Source organism: Calliopsis andreniformis, unplaced genomic scaffold, assembly GCF_051401765.1.
Source record: "Calliopsis andreniformis isolate RMS-2024a unplaced genomic scaffold, iyCalAndr_principal scaffold0001, whole genome shotgun sequence".
Classification (NCBI taxonomy): Eukaryota; Metazoa; Arthropoda; class Insecta; order Hymenoptera; family Andrenidae; genus Calliopsis; species Calliopsis andreniformis.
Window position 1 is genome coordinate 39,498,931 of NW_027480422.1, and position 17,257 is coordinate 39,516,187.

At 32.2% G+C, this 17,257-nt stretch overlaps 1 protein-coding gene across 1 annotated transcript; it reads left to right on the forward strand.

Moving 5' to 3' along the window:
* The first annotated feature begins 91 nt into the window (after positions 1-91).
* Positions 92-13,722, forward strand: LOC143186500 (natterin-3). Its single transcript, XM_076390177.1, has 4 exons — positions 92-130; positions 3,826-4,025; positions 12,980-13,123; positions 13,543-13,722. The coding sequence occupies exons 1-4, from the start codon at positions 124-126 to the stop codon at positions 13,627-13,629; spliced, it is 438 nt and encodes a 145-aa protein (XP_076246292.1). The 5' UTR covers positions 92-123; the 3' UTR covers positions 13,630-13,722.
* Positions 13,723-17,257: the final 3,535 nt, after the last annotated feature.

Sequence of the window (17,257 nt, forward strand, 5' to 3'; positions counted from 1 at the left end):
CCAAGCGGCTTAAAGAGAACGCAAATATTATATATACGATAAGATTAAAGCACCTTCTAATCAACCGTTGACAAAAGATAAGTATCATTCGTTTCTGAAATTTCGGTTGAATCAGATCTCAAGATGCCAGGTAAGTGTTAAATTATTCACGATTCTACTAATCTAGAAAAGCAAAAATTTAAGAATTCATTATATAAAAAATACTACACTTTCCACGTACGAAAGTCATAGTTAATATTTATTTTACATATTTGAATATGCAAAAGAATTCTATAAAATTGTCAACTCTTTCAAACTTGTATTAATAAACAGGACAAGTTGTAGTAGTGTCTAAAGAACAACGCATGCAGATAAAAATGATAAATTATAAACTAATCTTAAGGAATAAGTTTACATAGAATGTTTTTTTTTATGTTTTGAAAAAAATGTCTTACAAATATCGTACAGAAAAACAAACATTTATAACTATATTAAAATTTATAATTAAACATGGTAATGTACTTTTACGTAATTAATAAACATTTCAATTTCCGTAAATATTACATTTTCTTTTTATCGCGAATAAGTACACATACGTTTAAGGAAATACTTTTTATTTATTATTCTCTTAAACATTTCCACGAATATGATGAATGACATGTATAAATAGTTGTTCATACAGTATTAACAATAAATAGATACATATTTAGTTAAAACAAAGATTTTCCACGTCATGTGAAATATAGTAGCTTTGAAAAGAGTTCATTTTACAGATATATCTTTATAAAGTAGAAAGATTGAAAACGATTATTCTGTGTAGAGGTCTCCGTAATAACAATTTTCATGGTGCTATAATGAATTTTCTAGACTTCAAAGCCTTAATAAAAATGTTGAAGGTTCTAAACACAGTTTGGCGTAAGTGTACAATCTAATTGTGCGTCACGTTTTTTTAAAACGATAAAAGAAAAAGAGGATAAGTAGTTAACTATGGACTGAAGTTGTAAATTGTAGGTTGTGTCATATGTATAACTACAGACTGTAACTACTTGCCGATGACTGTATGTATGTACATACACGCAAAAGACGGAGTTTCTGTTTTACGCTCTGTAGAACAATGTTCGACCAGAGTCTAGTTCTATCTGAAAGTTACTCTCATAAAAAATATTGATCGTTTTTATTGTATTTGTTAAAATACTTCTTAACATTTAAAGTGAAACCGTTTGCTGCTGTGTTTATATATAAACAAAGTTGTAACTGTAATGACGGATCATCAACTTCGTTACTTTTTTTGAAATTATATTACTTGTTTAAACTTCCACAATCAATAGTTCGTCACTTGAAACTCATTTAAAACGATTTTTGTACTTTCTAGCGCTGCTCGCCTTGGTAAATAAACATCATTGACCGACTTCTAGTCTGAAAAAATTCTTCGAGTGCATTTAGGGAGATTAACTCAAAGTTATCTAAGTGAGATTCACTTTTAAAAAATTGTTTATTCAATTCGTACAATTATCTACCCATTTTCAACTTTGTTTGCCGTTTCTATTCACTTTTATACTTCTCTGCTTTTCCATTGACAATGTTTTGTTTAATAATCTAACAGAATGAGATATAATCGTCGATGAGACAGTGTAACAACATAGAAAACCTTTTATTCGACTAAACAATTGTACTTTGACTGCAAATTTTACAGCCGTGGATCGATCGAATGCAGTATAGTTTTTACACGGATAATTAGTACCACGTCAGTTTTATACTTTTAACAGTTATTTAGGGAAAGACTGATAAGATATAACAATATAATAAACCAAAAGATTATAAAAGCATATAAATACTTTCTATGATTCATATTCGAAGACTCCATTTTTCGAAAACAGGAAATAAAGCATGCATGTACAACATGTGTATACAGGGTGTAACAAAAATGTCGCAGTTCCTTAAAAGGGGTGATTCAGGGGGTGATTTGAAACAATTTTTTCCTTAGCGAAAATGTAAGATGAGGCTTCGTTAACGAGTTATTAATGAAAAACACCGGCCAATAAGAGCACGAGTTTGCCGCCTGAGCGACCGCGGTAGCGTTGGGTACGCGCTGAGCGCTACGGTTGTACTCCGAACAAGAAAGTCGGCATGCGTCGAAGGAAATAGCATTCGTATGAAAATATTTGCATAACGTATAAAAGAAAAAGCAATGCAACAAAAGAAATGAACGGAGACTTGGAGAATTAACGTTGAAGATAGAAATGTTGAAAGTAGTCTGCGTTAGATTTAAAAAATAATAATCATTAATGAATTAAATGCAATTCATCTGTAGTTTGTAAATCTGTGTCACTGGGTCACTGTACCGATACTGGTCATCGACCGTCGAAATGGTTTATGGTAGGGTAGAATTTTTCCAAAGAAGCTCCTTGTACCCCCCACGTAGTTTAAGCACCTCAGACCTTCCTTGTTCGGACACTCTGAGATCATGTCTCCTTCGAAACCAAAGCAATAAAGCCATAAATTACCTAAACGCGTGCCCTAGCATAAACCATTTCGACGGCCGATGACCAGGATCGGTACAGTGACCCAGTGACACAGGTTTACAAACTACAGGTGAAGTTTGTCCTCTTCTTCCTTTATTTTTCGTTGTATTGCTTTTTCGTTTATACGTTATGCGAATAAGAAATTTACATATACGTGTTTTTACGTTGCACGTAGTTTTCCTCGATTTTAAGTAATTATTCACTTCAAGTGATACACAAAAAAAGGACTCGGTATTATTTATTATGTCGCTTTCAGTTTTCATACTAATGCTATTTTCTTCGATGTATGACGACTTCCTTGTTCGGAGTACAACCGTAGCATCTAGCGCGCGTACCCAACGCTACTGCGGTCGCTCGGGCGGCAAACTCGCGCTCTCATTGTCCGGTGTTTTTCGTAAATAACTCGTTAACGAAGCCTCATCTTACATTTTCGCTAAGGAAAAAGTTGTTTCAAATCACCCCCTGAATCACCCCTTTTAAGGAACTGCGACATTTTTGTTATACCCTGTATAATACATATTCGAAAAAATATGTTTTCGACTTCAATTTTGAAGGCTGTTTTCAATCCTTTAAGGGGAATACTACTTGAAGCGTCAGATAATAAGCAATGCGTTTAGAAATTTTTTCATGAGTAACTAGTGGATGAAAAATACAATCTATATCAGTTTTATTTTTCAATTTTTTGAAAGAGAAAATATTACAAAATGGCGGAGTTATTTGTTCGGATAGAACGGGAAAAATTGGGTTGAACATCGACAACACCTCAATTGTTGGACTTTTTATAGATCATAAAATTTGAGTTTCTGAAGCAGGAGAAATTATAGGTAACAGTTTTTAGTTTATGAATCAATAAAAGTTTTTTACTTCAGACGTTTTAGTTCATATGTAATGTGACGGCTAGCAACCGATGTTCTACCAGTAGAGGTTTCAAAAACAACGAATATCTCCATTGTTTTGTAATATTTTTACTTTTAAAAAATTAAGAAGTGAAACATAAACTTACATTTATATCCTTTTAAAATGATTAAACTTTTCTTTTGATATTTACCTATGAAAAAATTTTAAAATATTACTGAGCTTTTCAATACTTCAGGGTAAAACCTCAACATTAATACGAACAACTGTTAATAAAAAAATACGTGTCAGATACGTATTTGTGGCCACTCGACAAACCTGTAAAGGTTTGATCAAAATCGACGTGTGCGGCTTTCATATGTTCCCTTGTTAGTTCATTTAATGGTTGTACATTTATACGATCATCGTTTGCATATCTTATCTTTTTCGTAGGCAAATAAACTGTTCGTACATGTTCTGTATGATAAAGCTTACAGGTGGGTTCATCGAAGTGCAGAGCAAAGTTTGCCGGAAAATGCAGTCACTGGAGGTCGTGATGTAGATGGATCGGTCATCTATGTCGGTAGAGCCTTTCACGAAGGCGATATGGTACCAGCAAAAGTAATTCCTGACAAAAATGTTGCCTATGTATGCCACAATGGAGAGGAACATCCTAAATACAATTTTGAAGTAAGTGATTTGCAAAATATTGTTTTCACATTTTCTTACAATCAGATTAATTATATAATTTTTAATTGTTTTGTAATAATGTGTCTAAAAAATGGGACGCGGAACTTCCTAAAACAGAGATATTCCAATTTATAATTGGATCCAAAAACGGTTTATCGAATAAATAAATTTTTGTTTGAAATCCAATACAAGCTAAAGAAAAAGTTTCTAATATCAACGTTATTTTTAATTTTCTTTTAACTCTTATATTAATAACCAAAATTGTCGCCATTTAAAGAGTGGGAAAAAAGATTATCCGGGTAACCGATTATTGACATAAAAGTTAAATTGCTAACGAAATTAACTTATTACGTTTAAGGTAAACTTGTTACAAAACTAATTGATAGCTACCGATGATCGGTGACTGACAATTTTGACGGTCTAAACACAGATTAGTATGCTTAGATCGATCATAGACGAGTAGTATACCCTGTGGATTGACAAAATTGTCACTCACAGTCATCAATTGTTGGTAGGTGTGCGCATAGACTTACCTTAAACCATTGACTAAGTTTACGTATAGACTTCACATCTTATGAGGTTTCGTGACTATAGTCAAACTGTAGTACCGACTTAGAAATTTGAAGGTGTTTTTAACGTCCTCTGCTCATGAATAATGGTCAGTTGAAGAACTAATTATTGAAGTAGTGTTAATGGGGAAAGGGACTGTAGTGTTCGAAACAATTGTTAGGTTTTGGTAGCAAAATTGAGCTTTGTGACGTTTCACGCTACGGCTCGACTCAACCTTGCTTTTTGAATTATGTCGCGATTGCTATAATTTTTATCGGGTGAACATAAGGGATTTGTTCGTTTATATTTATCATTAATTATGCCAAAAATGGGCTACCTCTCTGTATTTTATGAAATTGAAATATGTTACAAAATTCAACTCAATATTCTAAACAACTTTCCTATACATGTAATTGTTGCTCGACTTTAGTGTTTGAAGTATTAGCAAAAAATCTTGGTAATTATATAGATTAGGAGAGCCATCTCCGATTTCAATGACCTTGGAATATGTTGTCAAGGTCATCATTCTGAACAACTTTTCCCTGTACATATATCCAGCGGTCTCTTTTAGTTTTCGAGATATTCGTAAAAATGTTTTCAGTATTAAAAAGTGTGATCGGAATTGGTCTGGGTTAGGTTCATTAGCGGGGAGGGGTTTGGGGAGGGGTGGCAACCCAAAACAATAGACACGTTCCTACTTGTTTATTCCTTTATATCTTCAGTTATTTCATATGTATCTGCCATTACTTGAGAACAGGCATCCAGTCGTTCGTCAAACTCGAATGTTCTTTTAAATACAAATTCTGCCAGATAGGGGTTGAAATGATATTCTCTACGACCATACCTAGAAATATTGCCACGAATATCTTTCCATGCTCTTTCAATATTCTGGGTATGGACACCTGCGATTGGATCAACGACATTTTTTGAATGATTCACTACAAAATGTTGATATATATTTTTATCAATTTGTTCATATGCTTTCCAACAATCACTATGGATTATTGTTCCAGGAACAATCTTTTTTAAAATAAGAGGCAGTAATACTTCTGATCTACGGGACAGAATTGGTACTACAAATATCTTTTTTGTGTCACGGTCTATACCACCGAAAATCCATTGTCCCGTAATAAGTTGTCCACGATTATACTTTCAACGTCCAACTTTGGCTTCATCGATTTCTACAATAATTAATGCACGACGTTACGTTACAACAATTTGTTCGAAACTGATAATAATGAATTCGTCTTTCCTCGAGTTCTTTCGACATCATAAGAAATGTCAGCAATATAAGTTTCAGCGAGGAAGGTAAACAGAAGCTCTTTTCAATATTGAAAACTTTCTTTGCGAATATCTCGGAAACTAAAAGAGATCTCCTTGTATATGTATAGGGAAAAGTTGTTCAGAATGATGACCTTGACAACATATTCCAAGGTCATTGAAATCGGAGGTTGGCTCCCCTAATCTATATATTTACCAAAATCTTACTTACATTTATAAATAAGGTTTTTTGCATATATTTCGTAAAATAAAGTTGAGCAACGGTAACATGTATAGAATAACGTTACTCGAAATTGTGTCCTTGTTAGCATATTTTAAAGTTATCGAAATCAGCGAGGTGGTCCCTTTCCCGCATGGTTACCATACATTTAACAAAAAATAGTTACTTTCAATAAGTAGTAGTGAATATTTATGCTAATGATTCCAGGCCCAAGGATGCTTGTTTATCAATATCAACAAATATCAACTTGGTTATTATGCGTTGTATTGTTACGGGAGTAACATAGATAAATTTCTTCTTTGTTCTCATGCTTAAAATGATACCAAACATTATGTAAATCGCATAATTTTTAACGAAGTTAGTTTACAATTTTGCAATCTTTTTTTTATATAATTTCTTCATAAATCATTCAAATTATTTCGTAGTTTGTATCTTTTTCATCGGAAAAACATAAAGAATCGATTGGTGGGACTCGTAGTAATATCGAATAAAAAATGTAGAAGTTTACACATTCAATTATTTAAGGCCTAGTGCTATCTTCGTCTTAGTGGTTGAGTGGTGTGTGATACTAGCAATGTATCTTTTTTGTGACCAAAATGTCCCAAAACTTTGATAGCGATTTATTCTTTTGACGCGCTCTGTAATAGATTTTAATGATTGCTACATTATTAAGTATCTATATTTTATCTATATTTTAGACATATAAATTCGGATAGGAAGAGCTGAGATATCGAGATATTAATTTTACGTGCAGGAATAATTTAACATGCTCAGTTTCATCCAATGGGGATACTTTTTTGTGGCTTTCACATTTTTGCTACTAGGTGATTTTCTGGCTTTCATATTTTTGCCATTTTTGCTCTTAGGAAGCTGTCAAAAAAGCTGTTTGGAACGAAAAGATTAATAATGAAAACTAATACATATAAGAATAATAATAAAAAATTGATAGAAGCAATCAATATAAAAATTGAGAACTCTTATAGCAACATGCCCTAACACGGGGGGAATTGTTACACAATAAAGAGTGAGCTAATACAATTTCAAAATTTCGAGGAGAGGTTGCTCATGAGCTATCAAGTGCTATTAGTAATTAGTTCAAAAATTAATAAGTATATAACATCAGAGCTGTATCTTCTACGACATAGCAAATAGCTTCGAAGACGTACATACAAAGTTATTAGTACTGTATTTCATCTTGACGGATTTATTCGTAAAGGACATTGTACTTGTCTTCTAAGATAAAAGAATTCTACAAGGTAACCAAGTACACCTTAGGTTTAATTTTTCTGGTTTTGACACGAATCCATTATTTGTGAATCTATTTAAAACATTAATGGTTTATCGTGATTTTCTAATTAACGTGTTGTGGAGAACAACGTACAAACGGAGCAGCTATTTTTGATTTCAGTACCTCCTTCAAGTCATATAGATTAATGTTTTTTGGCGGATTGGTAATTATCAATATTTCGAGCATCCTTATAAATTGGACAATTACTTTTGATTTGGTCATAAACATTTTTTGGAGTGTTATTTAATTATACTTGTCTGAAGTTTAATATTTTTTGGAATTCAATTTTGTGGATCAATACTTTTTGAAGGTACTTTTGGGGGATTTATTAATATCTTTTGAACGAAGCTCTCCTGAAATCGCGTGAAAAGAACCTTTTTCTGTGACCCTGAAGTCAGGTCATTGGGAATACAGATTGAACCTCTTCAACGACTCGCACTGAGGGATCTAAATACATTAATTCTAAATATAAGGATAGCAATAGCGCTTTAGTCTTCAAGTCCCATTCTATTTGTTCACGTTAAACTGCAAATGTCAGTTTATGAGCAGATTATGTTTCAGGCAAACGTCTGAATTCTTTATGTTTCGTTTAATATTTGAAAGTATAATACAGAATTTGTAATTTTTTTTTATAATCAGTTTCATTAATTGAATACGGTAGAAGTTAAAATCAATTATTAAATGGAAAAATAACTCTGTTAAATATGTGTAAAGAAATTGTTTAAATACTTTTCATGCTTAGAATTGTTATATAACTTTTTTTGTACAAAAATGCAAATGTTATTTGTACCGTTTTTCATTTTTACTAATATTTTCATAAAAGTATAATTATCGCTGTTGTGTTTGCATAATTCTTGTATTAAAAATTTCTCGAAGTAAACAATTACGTATTTACTGAAATGTATTAATAAAATAAATTATATAATCTATTTTGCAAAAGTAATCTTAAGGGGTAACATCAGGTATGTCAGAGCGGCAATATTACCACCAAAATTAGGCAAAAACATGGGTTTACGGCCTACGACTTTTTATCCTTATATGAGAAGATTTTGAGCTAGGAATGGTTCATTTGAAAGAAAAAAGTTCAACGCAGCACAGTCAACTCGTGATTTAAGGAAATTCTGCTGATATTTAGTAATACGAGCGTTGCAAGATAGAGTAAAAATCTATTATTTACAGTCATGACATTCAAGCATTTTTATGTAATTTAGAGGGTGTTTTGAACGAAATCACGAGTTGATTGCGCTGCCTTGAACTTTTTTCTTTCGAATGAACCCTTTCCCAGCTCAGAATATTCTCATATAAGGACAAAAAGTGGCAAGGTGTAAACCCATGTTTTTGCCCAATTTTGTCGGTAATATCGCCGCTCTGATACATCTGATGGTAATCTTTTAAGATTCGAAGTAGTTTACGTTTGAAATATTGGCGAATCTGACTGATTCAATTATATCGAGAGTGACACGAAAATGGTAACGGGGTTCTAGAGCCCTGTTTGCCTAGAACAGAAAAATACATTGGATGTAAAGTCTATTCATATACTTCGTTGATGTCCTAAACTTAATTTCCTGCTATACATAACAAAGTAGTTTTTCAGTGTAGGGAACTGGAATTTTATGTTAAAATAAAGTCGTTTATATCATAATAAGACTCCTGTATTATATTTTAAGGGAGTAACACTGACGGTTAAAACTAAAGATTTCTCAAGAATTTTTTGGATACATTTAAAGTTTTTTCTGAAAAATCTTGAATGTTTTCATAAAGTATAATTCTTGAGCTTCTTCTTTTAAAAATTTTACAGAAAAATATTGATTATTATAATTATAATAGGAACCAACGTGCGAGTTCTGCACAAGTTTGTTGAAAAATTGTCAACCCAGTTACAATACTTTCCCTACATCGGACGAGTAGCTTATTATCGATATAATATTTGTATTTAGGAAGGGGGGTATTCGACAACAATCCTTTTTCTCAATAGATGCCAAAATACATACATACGTACATACAAACACACAATTTGTTATCGGTATTTTTATTTTTTTTAGACTCAAAGAATCTCAAAACGTCGAGAAATACGGAAAAACAGATAACGGGCGGGATTTAACCTGTAACAATATTCTCGGAAAAGTAAAACTATTCTTAGACAATCTTAGACAATTTTAGAATCTTAGATAAAGGCTCTAAGGGATCCGCCCAGTTTGAAAAACATGGTTTCGAGAAAAACATGTTAAAGTTTCAAGCGACCAGCATTATATTACATTTAATAACACCTCTGTATTGTTTGTCAGTTTTGCGAAATTTAATTTAACATTTGAAATGATCATTTTTGAGACCCCAAATATCAAAAAGAAATAAAAAAAATTTATTTTTTCAATTTTTCAGAGTGATTTCCTCTTAAGTAATTGAGCTGTAATAAAGTTAAGAAATAAAAGATGCAGGAGATAAAATAAAGAGAATATGTTCGCAATTAGATAATACCGAAAATATGTCAAATAAGAGTTAAGGTGAACATAATTTAATATCAATCATTTTTTTTGTTACTGATTTCATAGAAGACCAATGAAAACTACCTTTGTTATTTGAAAAGGTATCTTTTAATACCTAAGTATGTTGTTCCTTGCACTACATTCTTATCTGCAGTATAATATTAAGCCATTTTTTTCGCACAACTATTTTAGGAGATATCATAATATTTTAATTTTTAGCATCATGCGAAGCAAACAGTGTAAAACTATATGCGAGTTATGCATATCCCTATACACAAATCATGTACGAACATGCAAAAAATTAATTCGAGATCACAATTGTTTCACAGTGTGCAAGATGCTTGCTTTGAATCATAAGCAATATATCAAAGTGCTGTATTATGTTGTAATTGGTCGGTTTTAAGTAGCTCTACATAATATTGTCTAGTATTAACAAATACATATATATTATTGTAGCCATATTTTTGTCGAAGTAATTGGATTATCTTCTTTGGAAATACTTAAAAAATAAAATTTATGGAAAAGAAATGATATTACTCTATACTTTGGACAATTTGAAGTAGATTAAGCACTTCAACTACTTTCTAGAGCAATACGTGGAAACGCCGATTGCTCATTCTGCGACCAAGTAACTATTTGTATTCATTATCAGATTACGAGTTATGTAAGTACATCACTTCGTAATCTGAAACTAATCTATGTCATACCAATTTCGCATCATGTTAGGGCGTTAACTTACAAAAAAAAAACTACTATCTGGACGAGCGTTTTTGAATGAAGCTAAACTCAAAAGGGATACATGTAATAAATTCTAGAGTTTAGAGTACTTTATACTCATTTACATAAAAAATAAATTTTTTTTATAAATGTACTAATTTATAATAATATATCTTCATAATTACATGAACATTAGGGCTACTAAATTTAAGTTACTCTGTATTTATACGTACTAAAATCAAAGCGTAATAAAAAATAAGACTTGAACCACACTGCCGAGGCACTCACGGTCCGCTTACTCTTCGTTCTCGGTTCGATCAAATATTATTTCACTGCATTTCATTGTTTTTAAATGTAGGTGTTCACATTATGAGTAACGCTCCAATCTCGGTTCAACCATGTATAAAAAGAATTTAACTTCTAAAATTCAGCGTGAGCGGACCATGAGCGAGATAGTGTGGTTCGATTCTAAAAAGTGGTTTACTGAGTTATAAATCTTTTTCCGAATAGGTGTTTCTTTTAAATGGGCCATACAGCTAGAAAAACTGACGAAAATGTGTATAAGGCCAAAAAAAATTTAGTTTCGAATACCTTTAAGGAAATTTTTTGATAGTTAAGTAAAAGAGGATATACTTGAATTCATACGCTTAATATGTGTTATTAAAGTAGTATCCTAAAGTAATTTCACCTAAAAGATATAACCACCTCCGGTTTTGGTCTTCTAGATATCCGCATACTTATATTTAATACTTTCATATCACATTTTATTGGGATTTGAGTTAAGTATTTAATTACGTCTACATTAGTTCTGCATTAGTTAGAAATAAGAAACTAATTACAGTTTATATTACATTCGATAGTGTATTATTATCGCTAAAAATGGGGAACACGTGTTACTATAATATCAAAAGCTACAATTATTTATTTGACTATTGAATAGATTAGATTAGATTAAATGGAAAAGTTTCTATTGGGAAGGAAGGAAAGGGTGATTGGTGCTGTAGCCTCCTCGAGGATTATACGGGTTAATAGATAAGGATAAATTCCTTTTTAATAAACCCCATATAAATTGGAGTATCTTTAAATTAGTAAATCGATATCTATATCTCATTTCGTTGAATACTATCTAACGATATGCATCATGTTTGCTTTATCTTTTGTCGGGAGAGCCAGGAATGGTTGTTACTTTGGTAAAGATTCAATGAGGAGTTCTTAATTTAGTATTTTCTCTTTTCAATGAATATTTTTATTTTTGTCTTTTAAACTTCCGTTAAAGGATCAATTGTATCTTTACTTTACAATGGAATACATAGTCCATATTTATCCATATCAGAGGATCGTTTTTGCTTCTCTAATATGTCGAATTCATATTCTTATACAGTGAAGCTAAAACTTCTTGACCATAATATGCATTTTTCTATTTCACTGTAATCTCTTGAAATAAGTTGAATAACACTTTTTTTTTATGAACATCATATGCTGTTGGGTTGAACAAGAATTTCGGAAGGTCTGAGAACTTTAGTACCATAATAACAAATACAAATACGCTATTTATTAATGAAAATATCAATTTCTACAAAAGTATTATTAAAAGATTCTTAGAGTTTTTTTTATGAAAATGATACCAAATATAATACAATTTCGATTATTTTGAATGATATTACAAAAATCGATTTATAGAATTTAGAGATTATTTTCTTAAAAATAAACCGATTAGCATCGACGTTTTAATCGAAAAAATATTCAAAATTCATTGGTTTCATGTTTCAAAATCATTAACACTAAACGGATACGGAACTGACAGACCACTGACACATTGATACATTGATATGTAAAAACTATTAGTACAGCAACTAATTTGAATAAAAATTTGGTAGAAATTCATTTATAAATTTTTTATGAAAGAAAGAGCATAAAGCAAAAATAATGTACCAAATAATTGTAATATTTTATTTAAAATTAGTGTGGCATCTTGTAATAATATTAGTAGATAGTAGAAAAGAACTGTAAACTTATATGCAGCTTTAAAATAAAATATTATATCAGTTAGTTGGTGCACTATTTTTCCTCTGTGTTTTATGTTCTATCTAGAATTTTTCATAATCAGTAGTAAAAGAAGGTCGTCGTGCGATTTACAGCGGTAGCAGTATGGTTCGGGTTCTCGAAATTCTCGAGAATTCCGACATTCTACGTAAAAATTTTCCTTTTACTTTTAAACGAATAAGGAGATCAATTAATTTAAAAGCACTATTAACATGATATAAGTAACGAAATAATGTTTTTCCTGGGGTAGCTCACATTTGGGCTAACCTGGTCTTCTAAAGATTAAAATGAGATGAGTGGAGCCATCAGCAGTATAAATATTGTGTTAATTGAATATATAAATATGAATCTTGTTTTTCTTTTTTCTTTTTAGATTTTATGTCAAGGTGAATTCGCGTGGGAGTTCTGCAGTAACGGTAATGTGCCTGCTGATGCAGTAGTTGCAGGACAAACTTCTGATGGAGAACCTTTATATGTTGGGCGTGTTCTCCATCATGGATCTCAAACAGTTGGCAAGGTCAGAACCTATACTTTTTACTAGGTTATTAAATCGTTTATAAATCTATATATACGACGTCTTATAAAAGACGTCTTATAAAAGACGTCGGATAGTTTGAAGGTAAGCATGTGAATTGGAAACGTTAGTACCATGACTATCCACAAGCGCTCGCATATGTATTCTTACAAGATAGCGACACTTCTATTCACAGACTTCTATATGTAATAATATGTATACTGCGTGTGCGTCTAAACGTTGCCGCGAAGAATTTTCGTTAGTTTCGTCAGTACTCTCTTATTTCATAGTAAATTGATTTCTGTTTGCTAGTGCGTCGTCACGAACTCACATTTTATTCAACTTTACAGCTTTATCAACTTTATTAACAAAATCTTCATTACGAATATAATTTATATGTATAAATATATTATTTTTTACAGGTCCAACCCAGCCATGGTTGTCTGTACATTCCCTTCGATGGAGAGGAGTTGTCCTTTAAAGATTACGAAGTCCTTGTAATTAATTAATTACTACAAATTCAAATTTACAATAATTGTACTAAGTTTTTACTCTAAATATAAGAATATAGTAAAATGTTATTGAATAAATACTCTTGATTATAGCAATCTATATTATTATAACTTTTGGTAGAAATGAGTGAGGACTGGAGAACATTATCCTTAAGAATTCGCAAAAGTTCCTGACTTTCACGAGCCATTGTATCTATATTTTAAGGGAGGAAACTATTGTGGTAGATTGAAAAAAGAATAAACAGTATTTTTCTCTTTTTTTAATGTCTGAGGTTTCATTAATGATCAGTTAAAATATTAAAGTAAAATTTGCAAAAATATTGAAGTTATAGAAGTTTTATTAGATGCAGCATAATGCTCGTAAGTGACTACTTTAAATTTGAAACGCACTTTCTCGAAGCTGTGCTTTTCAAAGTGATAGGATCAGTAACTCAATTAATTTTAATCAATTTACTTAAAATTTTGGATGGTGATATCTAATATTATTCTCTTCAATACGTAATAAGTGGAGACGCACCTTAACATACTCGTGCACCGAAGACCGAGTGTTACATTTCCTAAAAATCTATTTGTTCACATAGGTGGTGTTCTTAGCATTCGCGAAAAGCTCGAGTAATGGTTATCCTATCAAAAAACTTCAAAATAGTAAAAAAATTACGCCAAGTACATGAAAAAGTCGGTACTGTGTCACAAAAAGATGTGAAATCGAAATGAACTGCAAGTACATAATCAACTTGGCGTGGCCCGGCAGGGTATTCTCAGATCATCAGTACCATACCTTCTCTCGCAGGCTTTCAGATAATTTGTGAATTTAAAACTCTGACAATGTGAGTAGATTTTCATTATGTTGCATTTTAAAATATTTCTAAGGTCATTTATCGACATCAATACCTTGCCTTTCACAGACGTACAACTGACTCATCACTTTAAATAAAATTTTAACACAATGCGTACACTTTCATTAGTTTACAATTTCTAAATAATTCTTATTTATCGACACCTTAACCGTGCCTGGCCATGCCAAGTTAAACACAGCATTTTAGCTGTGCATAGTTGTGTCATCTTAAGCGTAGTTGGAAAGCACCGAATCTTACATTACGTTACATAGTGTCGCCTTTGCACATTGCTGGAAAGCACCTTTATGTACTTGGCGTAATTTTTTTACTATTTTGAAGTTTTTTGATAGGATCTCATTTCTTTTTACAAAGATAATTTGCATAGGGAATGACCTCAGATAATTTTTAATATTATACTTTATACAGTAAAATATACAAAATGCTTTTTGCATATTTATCGTGCATAAACATCATTCGAAGTAAAGTATGTATGCATTTTTCGCATTTCATGGCCAAGCCTGCTTTTCTACTCGTAAATCATCAACGCATACCCACGTTGTGCCCTTACCCCTTAGCATACTCGTGTAATGACCATCGGCAGTACTTTTACCATGGTGAAAAATCGCTGCCTTAAGTTTATAACAGTGATTTCCCATTTGTATTTTATTAGTAGGTATTGCTTTGATGTAGAAATTTTCCACTTTTGTTGTTCCACTACTAATGTGATCGAACAAAAGTAATTTTGCAATAAGAATTTATTTGGAAGCAGTTATATTGACTTTTTTCATTATGTTTGTATTTGAACTATCACAATTATTGCAAGGATCTGTCAGATTTATCCATCTTGTGAAATTATGTTTTATTATGTTAGAAACTTCCGAACCTTTCAATGGTTCTGGGGTAAGTGCCGTGTCCCTTGTCACAGTCCTCTTGCCAGAGAGTCAAAAGACCTCCCCACTCCTTGGCCAGATCCTTCAGGACGATGTCCTTAATATTCTCTAGACTCTGTCTTTCTCTCTAAACGTAAACAATCAATCCACCGACACTCAACTGTTGGGAGACCCAATATGGTCGTCAGCCATCAAGTGCCAGCAAGCTTATTCATGTGCTCTGATAGTTGAAATCCCAGTCATAAAGTCATTTACTCTGGGACACCTCTGACATCGGTAAAAAAAAGATCCTGAAATTCAAATGATTTTGTTAACATCTTGGGCAGTACAAGGTGTACCACACAATTTATACTGATAGTAGTACTTGTATAATTATATTTGTTGTAATAAACATACATTTGTATCGTAATTTTTCTTCGAATATTTATTATATCAATATTTGAAATTTCTGTGAAATCTTGAAATCTTGAAATTTCCATTATAGAAGAGAAATTTATCAACTAGTTAATTACAAACTGAAAGCAGTTAAAACAATGAAATGATAATGTTTTAAATGGGAATTCTGGCTGCAATTTGTTAAAACTTATTTCGCAGAAGCATGGCCCAAATTTTCAAAAACTTGTGCGAATGAAGATGCTTCTCCATTCTATAACCTTCTACTATAGACAACCTCCTTGCCGGTGGGTCCGAAATGTCATTCGACACTTGGCAGGTTCTATTTCCAATGACGGCTGCCGAGCCCTACCGAATGATCCCGAGAGTCGACGAACGAAACATGTGTTAATTCATTTTGGCTGAATGTGTGCGTGTAACGCGTATACGTATTATGTTGACGAAAATTTGCCTAAAGAATAAGAATCATAAGAAGAATCAGAAGAAAAATCGTACAATTTCCGACTGATCTATGACATGATATTACGATATCTCTGTCATAGGTTGACCGATTTTATTGAATTTGATCTTATTGGAAAGCTCAGATGCGGTTTATATAAGAAAAATGCTTTTAAATTTAGACAATATTGCCCTTGTGATGAGATATTAATGAAATAAGTTTCAGGTAAGGTTGGAATAGCCGATTCTCGAGTAAAGATATACGACGACAGGTACAGTCGACATACAGTATGTCCCACGAAATCCTGGACAGTCGATTATTTGCTAACCTATTAAAGATACGAAAAAAGTTTTTATATGAAATTGAATGGCAAGAGGGGGCTGATTTATTGGCCGTAACAATTTTTTTTTATCATTATTGTTTACAGAGATATGAAAGTTAAGTTTGGTTTTTTAAATGGGATCATATATATTTTTTTTGATCAATAGATAGTACGTTTCAAGACGAATTCAGCAAACATTAATGTATACACCTTTTTTCAAATAGTTTTTAAGATATTACGCGTAAAAGTTTACTGATTTTCGGTGGAAGATTTAGGTCTGCCGTTCCTACCACAGTCTCTTCGTATCAGTTTCAAGAGGCACGGTTTAACACGTTCGACGCGCGACAGGGTAGATCTATCGACTTGAGCCCGTTTCTCCGGAGAATTATTGACCCGGCGGTGCTGCCGCGCGCTAGCATACAATCGGACAAACCTTTTTCGACCATTTTTTTACCCCCGCACGCAACGTGTTAACCAGTAGCATCTTAAGTGTGGTCGAGAGCCGAGACTCCCTACTGTGCTTCCTGGTCTCGCAGATTTTCTTCCACCGAAAATCAGTAAACTTTTACGCGTAATATCTTAAAAACTATTTGAAAAAGGGTGTATACATTAATGTTTGCTGAATTCGTCTTGAAACGTACTATCTATTGATCAAAAAAAATATATATGATCCCATTTAAAAAACCAAACTTAACTTTCATATCTCTGTAAACAATAATGATAAAAAAAAATGGTTACGGCCAAT

What these genes read in the sequence shown, in the direction of transcription:
- LOC143186500 (XM_076390177.1), top strand. An exon ending in ATCCTAAATACAATTTTGAA is followed by an intron (nt 4,026 to 12,979) that starts GTAAGTGATTTG and finishes TTTTCTTTTTAG; the next exon opens with ATTTTATGTCAAGGTGAATT. An exon ending in GATCTCAAACAGTTGGCAAG is followed by an intron (nt 13,124 to 13,542) that starts GTCAGAACCTAT and finishes TATTTTTTACAG; the next exon opens with GTCCAACCCAGCCATGGTTG.